The 14,421-nt window shown below is 41.6% G+C and overlaps 1 protein-coding gene across 1 annotated transcript in view; it reads right to left on the reverse strand.

Annotated features, from left to right (window-relative positions):
• KIF15 (kinesin family member 15) overlaps nucleotides 1-14,421 on the reverse strand; it is a 50,990-nt gene that overhangs the window by 6,782 nt on the left and 29,787 nt on the right. The window contains exons 15-27 of the mRNA XM_081106003.1: nucleotides 14,227-14,334; nucleotides 13,701-13,806; nucleotides 12,533-12,698; nucleotides 9,982-10,132; nucleotides 9,691-9,776; nucleotides 8,654-8,723; nucleotides 8,007-8,093; nucleotides 7,332-7,436; nucleotides 6,662-6,784; nucleotides 6,008-6,154; nucleotides 5,314-5,415; nucleotides 4,878-5,042; nucleotides 3,214-3,323 (exon numbers count right to left, since the gene is read on the reverse strand). Of these exons, the coding sequence (XP_080962129.1) occupies nucleotides 3,214-3,323; nucleotides 4,878-5,042; nucleotides 5,314-5,415; nucleotides 6,008-6,154; nucleotides 6,662-6,784; nucleotides 7,332-7,436; nucleotides 8,007-8,093; nucleotides 8,654-8,723; nucleotides 9,691-9,776; nucleotides 9,982-10,132; nucleotides 12,533-12,698; nucleotides 13,701-13,806; nucleotides 14,227-14,334 (1,526 nt within the window). The remainder of the gene's footprint in view (nucleotides 1-3,213; nucleotides 3,324-4,877; nucleotides 5,043-5,313; nucleotides 5,416-6,007; nucleotides 6,155-6,661; nucleotides 6,785-7,331; nucleotides 7,437-8,006; nucleotides 8,094-8,653; nucleotides 8,724-9,690; nucleotides 9,777-9,981; nucleotides 10,133-12,532; nucleotides 12,699-13,700; nucleotides 13,807-14,226; nucleotides 14,335-14,421) is intronic.

Here is a 14,421-nt window from a genome sequence, read left to right on the forward strand (position 1 = left end):
GGAATGCCACAGCCTTCTCTGGGAGTATCTCTCACTGAGGAGTAAAAAACAGACAGTTTCTTGCAGAAAAACAGAAGATGCAGCTGTTTCTTTCACTTAATGATCTGGCAGCCCAGACAAAAATGGTGATGAGACCTCAACAGGAAAAAAACCGAAATCGTAGGGAAAATGTGTTTTCTTTGCTCTAATCCAGGGATGGGTAAACTTTGTCAAGTACCTGACAGAAAAGGCTTTGCAAACCAGGTGGTCTCTGCCTAGCTGTCAGGTTGGCCATCGCCATGCAGAAGCAGGCACAGCAATATTTAAGTGAAGGGACATGCCTAACTCAACAAAACTTTCTTTACCAAACAGGCTATGGGCTAGATTTGACCCCTCACTTCAATTTTCTTTTCCTTTTCCCTTATTAGGACAGTATTGATATGTCTTCCCTTTGGCAAACCCTGAGCCCACCACTCCCCCCAGGCTGCCTGGGGAGGTCAAGGAAAAGGAACATGCAGGGCAAATAAGACACGGGAGAAAGAGCCGTGGGCGGTGGAGACAGCTGCTTCACATGGCAAAGGGTGAGAAAGGCCGCCAGCGGGCGAGAGCCCATGGCCTCTGAGAGGACAAAGCCCAGAGGGCGTAGAACAAGAGCTGCTGCTTCGGAGAAGGGCTCCTGGCAGAACCGACACCGAGGCTCCCACACAGTCCCGATTCCAGCCTCAGGGCTTGCCGCCCCCACTGCGCAGCCCCAGCCCCAATGGACTAGGCTGCTGTGTCCACGGCCTTGGAACGGCGCTGGTTTGGAAGTGCAGCTATAAGCGAGGTCAGGGGACGCAGGCTGCCAAGCGGCTCATGCGCTCATCTGTCAGTGTCTGGGGCCGTCTCAGCACCACTGCAGACAGTGACGGGCTCAGCAGCTGAGAGGTGCTGCCGGAGGAGGAGGAGGAGGTGGAGATGCACATGTTCAGGGGGGAGGGGCTGTGGCGGGAAAGCTGCTCCCAGCGCAGAGAAGACAGAGAGGGGCGGGGCTACCGTTCCCTTCCTTTCATGAAGACATTTCCGTAAGGCCCCTCAAAAAAGGAACAGGAGGCTATAAAATACAGTATTTCTAATTGTGTTTTTATAAATGACCTAGAAACATTGTTTTCCATGCTCAAACTAACTCTTGGAAAAAGACAGTATACCAAGTACAATGCTTTTCTTTTACACGCCTGGACATGGGGGCGGAGCACATGGAAGCGAGGGAGCACACTGTGGATATCCGCACCAGAATCACCAAGAAAGGGGAGTGAAGCCAGAGGATGCTACTGAAATGAGCGCCTCTGAACCATTTAGGACTAGTCATGTGCTGCTTAACGACGGGGATACATTCTGAGAAACCTGGCAAGAGGTGATTTCGTCGTGATGGGAACATCATAGTCACTTACACAAGCCTAGACGGTGCAGCCTACTCCACACCCAGGTGAGGCCTATTGCTACCAGCCTGTATAGTATGTCACTGCACAAAACACGAGATTAAATGCAACGAAGAGACACAGTAAACACAAGATGTATGAGGCTGCTGCCAGTGTAACATGGCACTGTTTCTTTTTAAGGAGAAAAAGTACAGTCTAAAGCAGCCGTGGGCAAACTACGGCCCACGGGCCAGATCCGGCCCATTTGAAATGAATAAAACTAAAAAAAAAAAAGACCGTACCCTTTTATGTAATGATGTTTACTTTGAATTTATATTAGTTCACACAAACACTCCATCCATGCTTTTGTTCCGGCCCTCCGGTCCAGTTTAAGAACCCATTGTGGCCCTCGAGTCAAAAAGTTTGCCCACCCCTGGGCTAAAGTAACGACAGTGGCAGTCATTTATTATCATTATCAAGTATGAACTATAATTGTATGTGCTCTATTCTTGTACAACAGGCAATGTAGCAGGCTTGTCTACACCAGCATCACCACAAACACGTGGGTAATTCAATGCACTATGACGTTATGACAGCTATGGTAACAGGAATTTTTCAGTTCCGCTACAATCTTATGGAACCACCTCTGTATATGCGGTCCGTCGTTGACTGAAACGTAGTGATGACTGTAGGCTGTCAGCAGAGCCACCGTAACCATCTCAAATATCTGTTGTCTCATTTAGGTTTTGGACAGTGCAGCTCAGGGCTGCTTCTGGACAGGGCTGGGGAGCTGCAGGAGGGGAAGGCATCTATGAAAGACCTTCTGAAAACAGGGGGCTCTAATCTGGGAAGTGGATTCAGTAAGGGCCTCCATCCCCTTTGATTGACTTCAACTTGCTGCATACTTTTACAGGCCACCCCATCTCCAATCTTTCACTCAGAGTCGACAACAGGCAGGCTCACAATGCTACCTTGTGTACGTAATTACTACCATTGACTGAGAGACTGCCCTCTGCCAAGCACTGGAACCAGTTTTTTATGCACATTACTTTTGGTCTTTAAAACCCTGTGAGAACTAACATTTTCTCCATTTTATTGCTAAAGAAACTGAGGCACTAACAAGGTCAAAAATGTGTCCCAAGTCATATGACTTTCAAGTGTCAGAGACAGGATATAGCCTAGGTGTGGTTGCCCCTGACACTGTGCCATCAGCAAATAAAATGAGAAGCCTGCCTAAGCTGAAGCCAAAACACACAAACCTAGAGACACCCAAACCCAAGGAAAGGCTCCTCTGGAGAGCTGCTACCCAGGAGCTTTCCGGGAACTATGAGTCATGCAGCAAAAGATCACGAATAGCAACATAAAATGGCAATAAATACCTATCAACAATGAATCTGGAAAACCAAAATAAACCAACAAGCAGAACAGAAACAGACTCATAGAGAACATTTCGACAATTGTCAGATGGGAGGGAGATTGGGAAGATGGGTGAAAAAGGTGATGGGATTAAGAAGTACAAATTGGTAGTTACAGAATAGTCATTAGGATATAAAGTACAACATAGGGAATATAGCCAATAATATTGTAATAAGTATGCATGGTGACACACTTGGGTACGAGAATTATTGGGATGTTGACTTAATAAGTTAAATAATGACTAATCACTGAAACTAATATAATATTGAATGTCAACTGGAATTGAAAAAGAAAAAAAGGATTTAAAATAAAATAAACAAAAAGCAACTGATGGGAAACCAGTGTGCATTCCAACGTCCTTTATTTAACTATACCCAGGCAGGCCATGACTGAGCCCAGAGTTCTGGTGGCCCTTTCTCACCTGTTGTCCTTTTGTCTTTTAATATCATCCAGCTGACCTTGCAGGAGCCAGTTTTTCTCTCTCAACTGCTCACCTTCCAACCGTAGGTTTTCCATTTCACTCAGCTGCTCCTAGTAACACATGGAATCGCTCTTTTTCAGAAAACGGATGATAACAGGCATTATTTCGCTCCCCCAGGCCATGACTGAGACAGGCGTTTCTCTCTTAAACTTCTCCTACACACAGAGTGTTTCCTTGGATGACAGTGGATGAAAAATTGACTGTGACAAGTTCTTGGGAGCCTGAACTGTGACTCAGGCTCATACCAGTATCTTAAATGTAGTCTCTGATCAGTATTACCGATTCATTAAAATTCCTTGACACAGAAATTCTCTACTTTGACCAATGTTCTATTTGATTCTAAATGAAGATCATGAATATAACCATCTAGATTCTAGAGGAAATAAATACTTGTCTGCAAGGAGTATCCTTTTTGATGTACTTCTCCCTGTCTATTGTTTGACTTCTATTAACCTGACCCAATTTCTTCAGAGTACCAAGGTCACGCCAACCTGGGTAACAGTCACATTCCTGAGAGAGCAGCATACTGAGGCCGGGCATGACCCCTCCACGAGAAACACAGCTTAAGAGCCATTCCGTCTTCAGATATTTTACTTTGTCCCTAAACAAAAACTCCCTGTAGAGCAATGACCTTCCAGGCTAAGTGCTGGAGTGTAGCATCCTCCTTCCCCCTCCTCCCCCTACATCCCATCTCCCCAGGCAATCCTTCACACCTCCCACCCCTCAGTGGGACAGAAAACACTCTCTCACCTCACACAAACACCATACCCCCAAGTACCTGGGTGAAAACACCAGGAGGAAATCTGAAAGAATGGTACTCTCTCCATCCAGGGAGCACGCCCACACCTTCCCCCCACTGGGATGCATCTCCTAAACCCTAAGGGACCACAGACTTGAACCAGGGGAGCAATGGGACAGTGACACTCATCCCCAACTAACCCCCTGCACCTGTGGCTAAGGCCCCCCTTCCTCTGACTCTCCAGTGAGCTACAGCAGCCCCACAGGCTCTCTCCTGTTGCTTCTTCTATCTGAAGCCCTTCCTTGTTTATCTGTCCCCAGCTTTAATAAACATACTCAAAAAAAGAAGACAAGGCTTTTTAACTATCATACACAAAAGCTATCTCTATAATACATAAAGAATGCCCCCAAATCAATAAGAAAAGCTCAACAATAGAAAAATGGTAGGACAGAAATCACAGAAACAGAAAAACACAAGGTGCTCACTCTTACTAATAAGAAAAATACAAACTTAAAACTACAACGAGATAACATGCTCTAGCCATCAAAATGGCAAAGATCTAAAGTCAGACTGCACTATGAGAGTAGTTGGTGCAGCCTGTGCAACGACACCATCGTATCAAAACCGAAGGGCAGGGAGACAATGCTCAGACATGGTTACAGCTGCACAAAAAGCTCCAAAGTCAGTAAGGAACAGCTGCATGGGGAGCCTCCAGAACAGCAGACGAGTAGCTTGGAGTCAGGTGAGAGGAAGACTATTCTGCCGACCCTAAGTTCTGTGCCTTTGAATTTTGTATCCTCAGGAACCATGAAAGATACTATTTATTTAAAAACATCAAAATTAACGGAAACAATTACCCAGTTACCTTCATTTTGAGGATTTCAGCATTTTTGATTTCTCTGTCTTCATTTAGCTTTGTTACAAGGTGTTGCAAAGAAATCTTAGAGGCTCGTCCATCTTCTATCTCCTGTTCTTGTGTTTCCAGGAGTTTTGCCAATTGTGTTTGAAAATGAGGTGGTGTTTTAGGACTCTAAAAAACAAAATAAAATTTCATCCAAACACCTGATTAAGTTGTAAAGATTTCATATTAAATGTACACGCCAAGCATGTAGAAAATAGGCTAGTTAGCTTGTTATTCTAAATCGTGTAAAACAGTGGTACCCTTTTATCAAGTAAAAAGCAGAAAAGGTGTTAGTGAACATCTTTTTCTATAAAGACAAAGCTGTGGTCTCAGTAACTTCCAAACTGTCATCACTCACAAAACTTTGTTCCTCCTGAAATGCACTTTCTCTGAAAAGTACCTGGGGATGCTCGGCAGCAGAATCCATCACATGTTCTAGTTGCCTCATTTTGAAGTTATATTCATTCTTCTTCTGTTCTACTTCCTCTTTCTTTAGATTTAACTGAGAAAAACAGGTATAAGGTTACTAGTTAGAAAATAATGGGGCCCAAGGTCCAATTAGAACAGCCAATCTCCCCAAGGTATGTGGAAACAGGCTTTTTACATTTTGGGGGGGCTTGATTAATAATTTGAAAAGCAGTAATATATTAAACCAACAACAATAACAAAAAACAATACAGCAATTTTTAAAATGATAAGTTGTAAAATCTGGGGCTGCCATTTGTGTCTGTATACTTTAGTTACTACTATACTGCTCTCATCTCCCTTTCTCTCATAAATTTAGTTACACTTAAAAAAAAAAACACCCAGTTTTTAAGCTTCAAAAATGATCAAAGAATCATCTGAGGAAAAATACAAAATATAAAACAGCAGCAGCCAAAAAGAGGATGACAATCAGCCATAACCTTACACAGCGGCCAGAACTTGCTGGCACGTGTCAAGGGTTGAGGGTAGGCAGGAAGACAGCCAAACAAGTCTGAACCCACAGAGCAGCCGCCAACCACCTCAGTGCCCCACTAGCCAAGGCAGGGACCTCAACAACACGCAGTCTCTGCCCCAGGCCCATCTGGAGCGGCACCTTGCCCTGCGGTCACCTCGTGCTGAAGCTCCTGGATCCTGGCCTCCTTCCTGATCAGCTCCTCCTGGGCAGACTGCAGGAGCGCCGAGTGCTTCTTCGAGGCCTCGGTGAGCATGTTCAGCTGCTCAGTAGCATGAACCAGGTCTTCGCAGAGCATATCCCTCTGTTAGGAGAAAATCCCCACAAAAGCAGAATTTCTTAATTGTGGTTCTCCGATAAGAATTCACAAATCATTACTTTGTGCGATTTTTAAAAGGTTAAGAGAATTTTAAGTGATAACTTTTTTTTTTTTTGCTTGTGTGGTAATCCATTCCAAGACAAACCAAGCAGTTAATACTAGTGAACAGGCCTAGAGATCAACATGACAGTACATTCATATAGGAACCCTACTGAAATTTAACTGCACTCTCCTCTCCCTTACCCTCATCCCCAGGGCAGTTAGAGGAACTTACCATGGTGTTAGCACAAATGAATGAAAATAAATCGACTAGATAAAATATAAAAATGTCACTCTTATCTCTTAATGCCTAACTACCCTGGGGAAAATGACTCTAATTATGTCTTACTCCTTTTAAAAAAATCCCCTATTTATTCCACTAATAACCTCCAAATACACATATACATATTCACAAATAATAAAGAAAAAAATATCATGATGTGTTAACATTACCTCTATATCTTCAGAGATTATTCTCAGCCTAAGGGTTTCTTTCAGATCCAGAATCTCCACTTCCTGTCTCTTAATCAACACGGTGCTATCTTCTTTGTCAACCAAAGCAGAGTTGTATTTACACTGCAGAAAAGAAGGTTATGATACAAAAGCTGTCTGCTTTATGACTTATATTTTTAGATTAAAATAACTTAAGAATGAGTCTGAGTTCGAAGGTGATGACCAGATTAACACAATTAATTCAACCAATACCTGCCGAATTAAGGAATGGAAGAATAAATGTATGGATGGCAAAAGGAGTGGAAAAGTCCCACAGGTATCAGTGAAAAGACACTGGTTTTGTCATCATTATGAGGAGTCTGCGTCAGAAATAAAGGTGGAGGGCAGCAAGCTCCATGTGGGGCAGAAGAGGGGAGAACATTGACCAAAACCCTCACCTTGACCTAAGGGAAGGAGCAAGCACCACTGTTTAACTCAGATACATTCACACTTCACATTAGCATTTAAAGGCTCTGCCGGTTCTGCAAATACAGATCCTGTTGAGCTATAACCATGTTTCCAAGTCTATGTGACACAGAATCTCTTTCCTGGGGGAGCATGTTAACCCCCTGAGGAAGCTATGGAGTGAGTCTCATGCTCAAATTAATCCATTGCTGGCAACAGAACTTACATTGACGTCCTTCAGCTCTTGCTTCAGGCTGTCTATGGTTTCTGTTTTCTCACGAACTGACGTCCTCAGCTGCTGGATCTGGCTCATGAGGTCAGTTACAACTTCCTGACAAGACCAGAAACAGTATCTTCACACCCAATGACATTAAGGAGATCATTTTTAAATGAAAGGTTATCTTTCCTAATGACAACAGAAGTCAGTTTCATTTGAGAATATATGTCACATGACATTACTAATGTTCTCAATTTATTCTATAACGGATTTCATACCATTTTATTTTATCGCTTTTTTGGTTTTATGAATGAGTAACAGTAGACATATGAGGAACTTATAGCTAGTTTTATACCTGGACATACAATATTATGTTTATTATAGGGATTTGAGAATTTGTATCATGGACTTAGAGTCAAAAAGAAAGGGCCACGCTAACAGTTAAAAGGGACAGGATGTGTTTTAGAAACTGCCATCAAGAGAAATAGAACAGTTTGCTCTTGAAGTTATATGGAAAATTAACTTAAATAATAGACCTCATTCTCTAGTAACCATGGAAGGTGCATAAGGCATAGGTGCATACAGAAATGTTAGCTACCAGTCACCCTGACAGCAGGAGACTGGGAGGTTAAAGCAACATTTATGAAGAAAATACCGAGGGATGTAGCTTCAACTGCCTCCCACCTTGTCGGCATCTCTAGACTTCTCCAGAGAACTGATGATTTTCTCAGTAGCACATAAACTCTCTTCCAGTTTCTGTACTTTTGCCATCTACAGGGGGGAAAAAAATCTTTTTAGAAAAAGAATTAAATTACACAGTTAACTACACATAGATTTTTTAAAAGCTGAAGCCCTGGCCAGGTAACTCAGTTGGTTAGAGCACTGTCCCAATACGCAAAGGTTACGGGTTTGATCCTCAGGGCACATGTAAGAATCAACCAGTGGATGCATAAATAAGTGGAACAACAAATCGATATTTCTCTCTTTCTTCCTCTCTATAAAATCAGTGATAAAACAAACAAAAAATTTTTAAAACTTAAAACCTGCTTTTCATATTATATAGTGTACAGGAGTATTACCTGAAAAACAATAACTTGGGTTAAAATACAATGATTTTGTGGTCTCTATCAGGAGGCCACCAAAAAAATATGATAATGGTCATTGGGAGTTAGAAAAATAGAGCTGAGAAACAATACAAGCAATCAAACACTCCATCTTTTTATTACCAATTTTCAACATATGAAAGCCGAGACACTTGTTATAATAAACCTCTTTCGACATCAGGAAAAATGACAAAGCTCCAATTTTAGAGTTAGAGTCAAGATACTTACCTGCTGCTCACACTTGACCATCTCTTTCTGTTTCTCCTGACGCACAGACTCAAGAACATCTAAGATTTCTCTGGAAGAGAAGAGTTTTTTTACTAATGACTTCATTCAACGAACACAGGAACTGAGTCTATTGGTACGGGAGATTCAATGCAATGCAACTAAACGTTACGAGGCATAAACTTGGTGTTAGGCGTTGTACTCCAGTACAAATCAGAAATTTGAACCCATCTCTTCAACTATTACTGAATGAAAACCCACTTTTATACCACAACAGTTTATTTTTCTTCAAAGTACTTTGAGACCCCCAAACATAACATATAACATCTAGTATCTGTTTATTGCCTAACTCTCTGCACTAGAATATAAAATTCATGAGGGTGGGGACATTTTGTTCTGTCTTATCTTTGCATGTTCTGGCGTTTGCCAGAATAGAGCCTGGCTTGTGGATATCACTAAATGTTTGAATGAATGACCAAATGTTAACTGTCTGTTTCCCAACCAGATGTTTTGATCCACTGATGTTTTATCACTGTATAGCAGGGCCTACAAGAGACTCTGTCTCATAGTAAGAACTCTGTAAGCAGCTGCTGAATAAACAAATACAGATTCTTCTCATTGGAGTAATAATTATCGGGTTGGCTGAGGCCAAGAGACTGACAGAGATCATCAAGGAAAAGAACTTGGAAAGAAAGGGAAGACAGTATTCATATTAAAGGACCAGGAGAAAAAAAAGAGCAACGAGAAAAGTAGTAGCACAGACAGAAATAAAAATCAATCCCCACTTTCCAATAATAAATACTGTGAATTATTTATAGAAAGCCCCAAGTTCTGATCACTACTATTCATTTAAAAATATTGAATGTTTTAAAAAATTAAGTTTCTCTACATAGCCATTTATACAAAAACATGATATTCATTTTGGGAATGCTTTAGAAAAAATAACTTTACAGGGCATTAGCATTTAAGAAAAACAAGATAGAGAATGTGGTAGTAAATGACATTCTAGTTAACTAATGGAAAACATAAATAACACTCACTTAGAACTGTTTTCTTTATCTTCTTCAAGTTGTAATAATAATTTGTTATTGCGTTCTTTTTCTGCCTCAAAAAGCTCCATCAAATTCTAAAAGACAATGTGACATTAGGTGTAAGTAACTGTTACAGCCATGTGTAGTCAACAAGCACATCAAGTACCTTCAGTGTGGCAGGCCCCACAGACCAGGCCGCACAGGAAGTTAGGCGGCGGTCTAAGCAGTGCATGCCCTGAGCTCCAGGGAGCAGTCACCTGTCCAAGACAAAGTCAGGGATCATCAATACCCTTCACTTACATTCAGATCAGATTTCAGAGTCTCATTTTCCTTTTTGCAGTTTTGGAGGCTTTTTGAAAGTTGGTCAATTTCAAACTTCATCACTTCTTGTAAGTTTTCATAGGAGTCCTGCAGGCAGGCTTTGCTCTCAAGAAGCTTTTCATTCTCTGACCTTTCTCAGGAAACATTTTTGCAATGGTAAGTACAAATAAAAACTAATCGTCCAGTCGGAGTATCTGCAGTTCAACTTATCCCAGCTACAGACCACTCCCAATTTACAGAAGCCGCGACTGGTGTAAATAAAGCTCGAAGACATATGTAAAATATCCATGATGCACAAACGTCAGACAGACTCACCCACAGCACAGGGATAGAAAAGAGAGTGGGAGTGTCAGCCTGGAGCCACCTTCTTCCTCATTTAGGAGGTTCATTTAGGCGTGTGTGCGCAGACCTAACCCTCATAGAACCTAGAGACTGGCCATTAATTTAGTTTTGTTGATCGTTCCACTCTATCCATTCATCACATAGTCTCCAAACTCTACAAAGATTTTTCAAGATGGCAAACGTGGCTTCAATCTGAGCAAGAGTGTAAACTCCTTGGGAGAGAACTATCTTTTCATTCACATGACTATTATTTACTGGATGCCCAGTGCACAAATTTGTGCACAGGTGGAGTCCAGTCGGCCTACTCTTGCATGAATTTCATACAACAGGCCTCTAGTTTAAATACACACACACACACACACATACACACAGCCAAATATAGTGGATTCCTAACATTTTAGATTTAGTTCAATTCTGACATGTAAACATGAGGAAATTAAGATCCAATAAGATTAGTGGAGTGACTTTTCAAAAAAAACTCCCTAGAATTAGTTTATGACACAGCCAAGATTAGACTCAGTGATTCCGGTGTTAAAAACAAATGCCAGGTGTAGGAAAAAATAACGGTGCACCAGATGATAAATGGCGTTGGGGAAACAGTACATGTGGTAGAGGTTGTGCTGACTCTGCAGTGCCCTCTAGAGGGAAGGAGGGACTCCTAGGGCAGCTGTTAGTCAGCATGCAGGAATGTGGGCCCCATGCCACCAAAACTGTCTGATTTTTAAGAGGATGCTGAAATATAGATTTTTATAAGAAATGGCTCATTTTAAAAAAACACTCTGCTAATATTTTTTCTTTTTAAAAAAAATATATTTTATTGATTTTTTATAGAAAGGGAGAGAAATAGAGAGTTAGAAACATTGGTCAGCTGCCTCCTGCACACTCCCTACTGGGGATGTGCCCGCAACCCAGGTACATGCCCTTGACCGGAATCGAACCTGGGACCCTTCAGTCCACAGGCCGACGCTCTATCCACTGAGCCAAACCAGTTAGGACTCTGCTAATATTTTTAAAAACCTAACTGGCTAGACCCAATGAAACATGCCCAGAGTTGAATTTGGCCTGCAGATCTCGTTTTCTTCCTCGATTTTAATTCCTTGTTGTATATTCAGAAAACACTCAAGAGCTACGGATTTTAACTTTTGCAACTTCTGTAAAAATTAAATTCAAGGTTGTTTTATTAGGTCTCCAGATTGAGCAGTCACACTCATATCACACTCACAGCATCACATCCCCAATATCCATTATTAAATCACTACTATAGATCCAGGAGACGTGTTTTAGAAAAGACTGAAATTAGCCAGGAAAAAAACACAACAATGAAAATAAACAATTCACATCTTAGGTTACTTTGTTTATAGCAGTGGCTCTCAACCTTCCTAATGCCACAACCCGTTCCTCATGTTGTGGTGACCCCCAATTTCATTGTTACAAATTGAACATAATTAAAGCATAGTGATTAATCACAAAAACAATATGTAATTATATATGTGTTTTCTGATGGTCTTAGGCAATCCCTGTAAAAGGGTCATTCGATCCCCAAAGGGGTCGCGACCCACAGGTTGAGAACCACTGGTTTATCGGCTCCCAGCACTTGACTAACCAGCCAGCCCCTGGGAGTTAATGTGGACAGTGGTGATAACTACTGATTGGTCTCCCTTATCCTGCCCCTTCTTCTCACAAGAACATACCTTTCCCTCTGGAATAGGCACATCACATTGTTGGGCCAATGTAGGCTCACACCCTCGGCCAAGTGACTGGCCCAAAGGTAAGCAGATGACTCAGCAAGACCAATTCCAATTCTCGCTGGGATTGGCATGCGGTGGCTGGGACAGAGGATTCCCTCACAGGAGTTGTTAATAAGGAGACAGATTGTGGAGCAGTGAGGCCATCTGTTCCCCGTCACACAGAGGAAGGCCCTCAACAGGACAGAATGAGGGCAACACAGAGGGAAGCAGAGCAGGGACTGAGAGAGGGAGAGACAGAGAGCAGAAGAGACAGAGAGAAAGATGCACACTGACAACACTGTGTGAGGCACGTTCTACTGTGTCCCTGTAGTCACAATCACTTCTGAGCCAATAAATTAACTTTTAGTTTGTTCTAAAAGTTAACTAGTTTGAGTTGGATTTACAACATGTGCACTTCAAGGATCCCTGGTTCCAGGCCAACCATAACAAAACAACTCTACCTGACACTGTCTAGTTGAAGCTGGATATGCACGTGCTTTTCAGAAAGGCTGCTGAGTTCTTGCTCCTGACTCTCCTTGAATGAACTGTACTCCAGCTTCACCGAAGACAGCTCCTTGTCTGCAGAATGAAGCACTACGCGCAGGTCATGGACCTCACTTTTCAAAACTAAAAGACAAACAAAATAAATCCTCAATAGGCCTCTCTACACATAATTTTTACTAAGTAGGCAAATAAATGTAATAGTTATCTTCACACAATCAGTAAAAAAAAAGTTGATGTTGAACAGCTAAGTGGTAGATACCTAGAAAAAGTTTCTATTTTCATCCTCTCCTTTGTTTATGGTTTTTGGTATATTTCTACCAAAAAAGCAAGAATTAACATCTGTCTGACCCTGACTTGTAAGTCACTTATTTTCAACATTTAAAATGTGCATCCAAATTCTTTATATAATAAGAAAAAAAAATCAAGATATTTAACATAATTTAAGTGGCCCAATCCTCATTGAAAATCTCTTAGAAATGTGCCAGGACTTTCTAAAATGAATTAGACATGTCTGGTCTTCTCAGGGAACTGCAATTGGAAGCAAAATTAGGTAACTTCTTAGATAAAAAAAACTGAATGGCTGTCTTTTTTGTTTGAGCATTATTACAAAATACTGCAAATACTTTAATGAAAGGAGACGTAAACTGAAAACAACAAACAAACTGGGAGTCAAATGATACTCCCATATATGTTGAATATATGCCAACATATAATTTACGCTTTATATCATCACTATTAAAACATTGTTCACATCTGCAAGTGAAAAACTAAATAAATGGCTAATAAAAAACATTATTCATCTTATAAATTCAACACAATTCACTTTCAAATCAGCATTAAAACTTTAAACAGCCCGGCTGGCCAGCGTGGCTCAGATACTGAGTATCAAACACAGGAACCAGGATGTCAGGGTTCGATTCAATTCAGGGCATATGCCAGGGTTGTGGGCTTGACCCCCAGTGTGAGGCATGCAGGAGGCAGCCGATCAATAACTCTCTCTCATCACTGATGTTTCTATCTCTCTGAAATCAATAAAAATATATTTTAAAAAAAAGATTACCATATGAGTAGAAAGATACTGATTCCAGTATTCAGATTAGAAAGCTCCCAGCTATTCACACTTACAGTCATTCTTCGTTTGAGTGTCCCGAAGCTGCTTTTCAAGGACATTCAATTGTAAGAGATGCTCTTGCTGCTGTTTGGTCCAATCCGTTCTCTCTGATGAGAAAAGCTGAGGGAAAGAGAACAATTTACTGGAAAAGGTATACTGGTCTGATGAGATACACTCCAAACCATTACCATTCTCTGTTTTTAAACTGTTGAAAAGTCTCTGACCAGAAGAAAAGCAGCTGTTCCCTTCAACTACAGTGAAGATGCCCAGCAAAGGAAAGGATCCCTGCAGGCAGCTGAACCGTCATCCCACTTTCTTCTGGACAAACAGAAAGGGGTCCATGTGCACCACAGACTAAGAGGGCCAGGGCCGTGTGTGTGTGTGTGTGTGTGTGTGTGTGTGTGTGTGTGCGCAGAGCAGTATGCGAAGTAACAAAGTAGAGAAAACAACTCAAACCAGTGTTGGCTGGGGCTTTGCGAAGTCCTATTCTTCCTGTGAGACCCCGACCCCACCTTTCTGAGGCCGTGCTCTCGGTCTCACCTCCTGCATTTGTGTAGAATGATGCTCCAGTTTGTCAATGCGCTGCTGAAGCTTCAGGTTTTTATGCTCTTCTTCATCCAACTTGACCTGCAGAGTACTCATTTGTTCCTGCAACACAGAAACTTGTTGTCAAAATCTTAGACATTCCACCATTTCTTCCACATTAAAAAACAAAATTCAAAACCTTATATGGAC

The sequence above is a fragment of the Myotis nattereri genome (genome assembly GCF_964212035.1).
Source record: "Myotis nattereri genome assembly, chromosome: 14".
In the NCBI taxonomy this organism is placed as follows: Eukaryota; Metazoa; Chordata; class Mammalia; order Chiroptera; family Vespertilionidae; genus Myotis; species Myotis nattereri.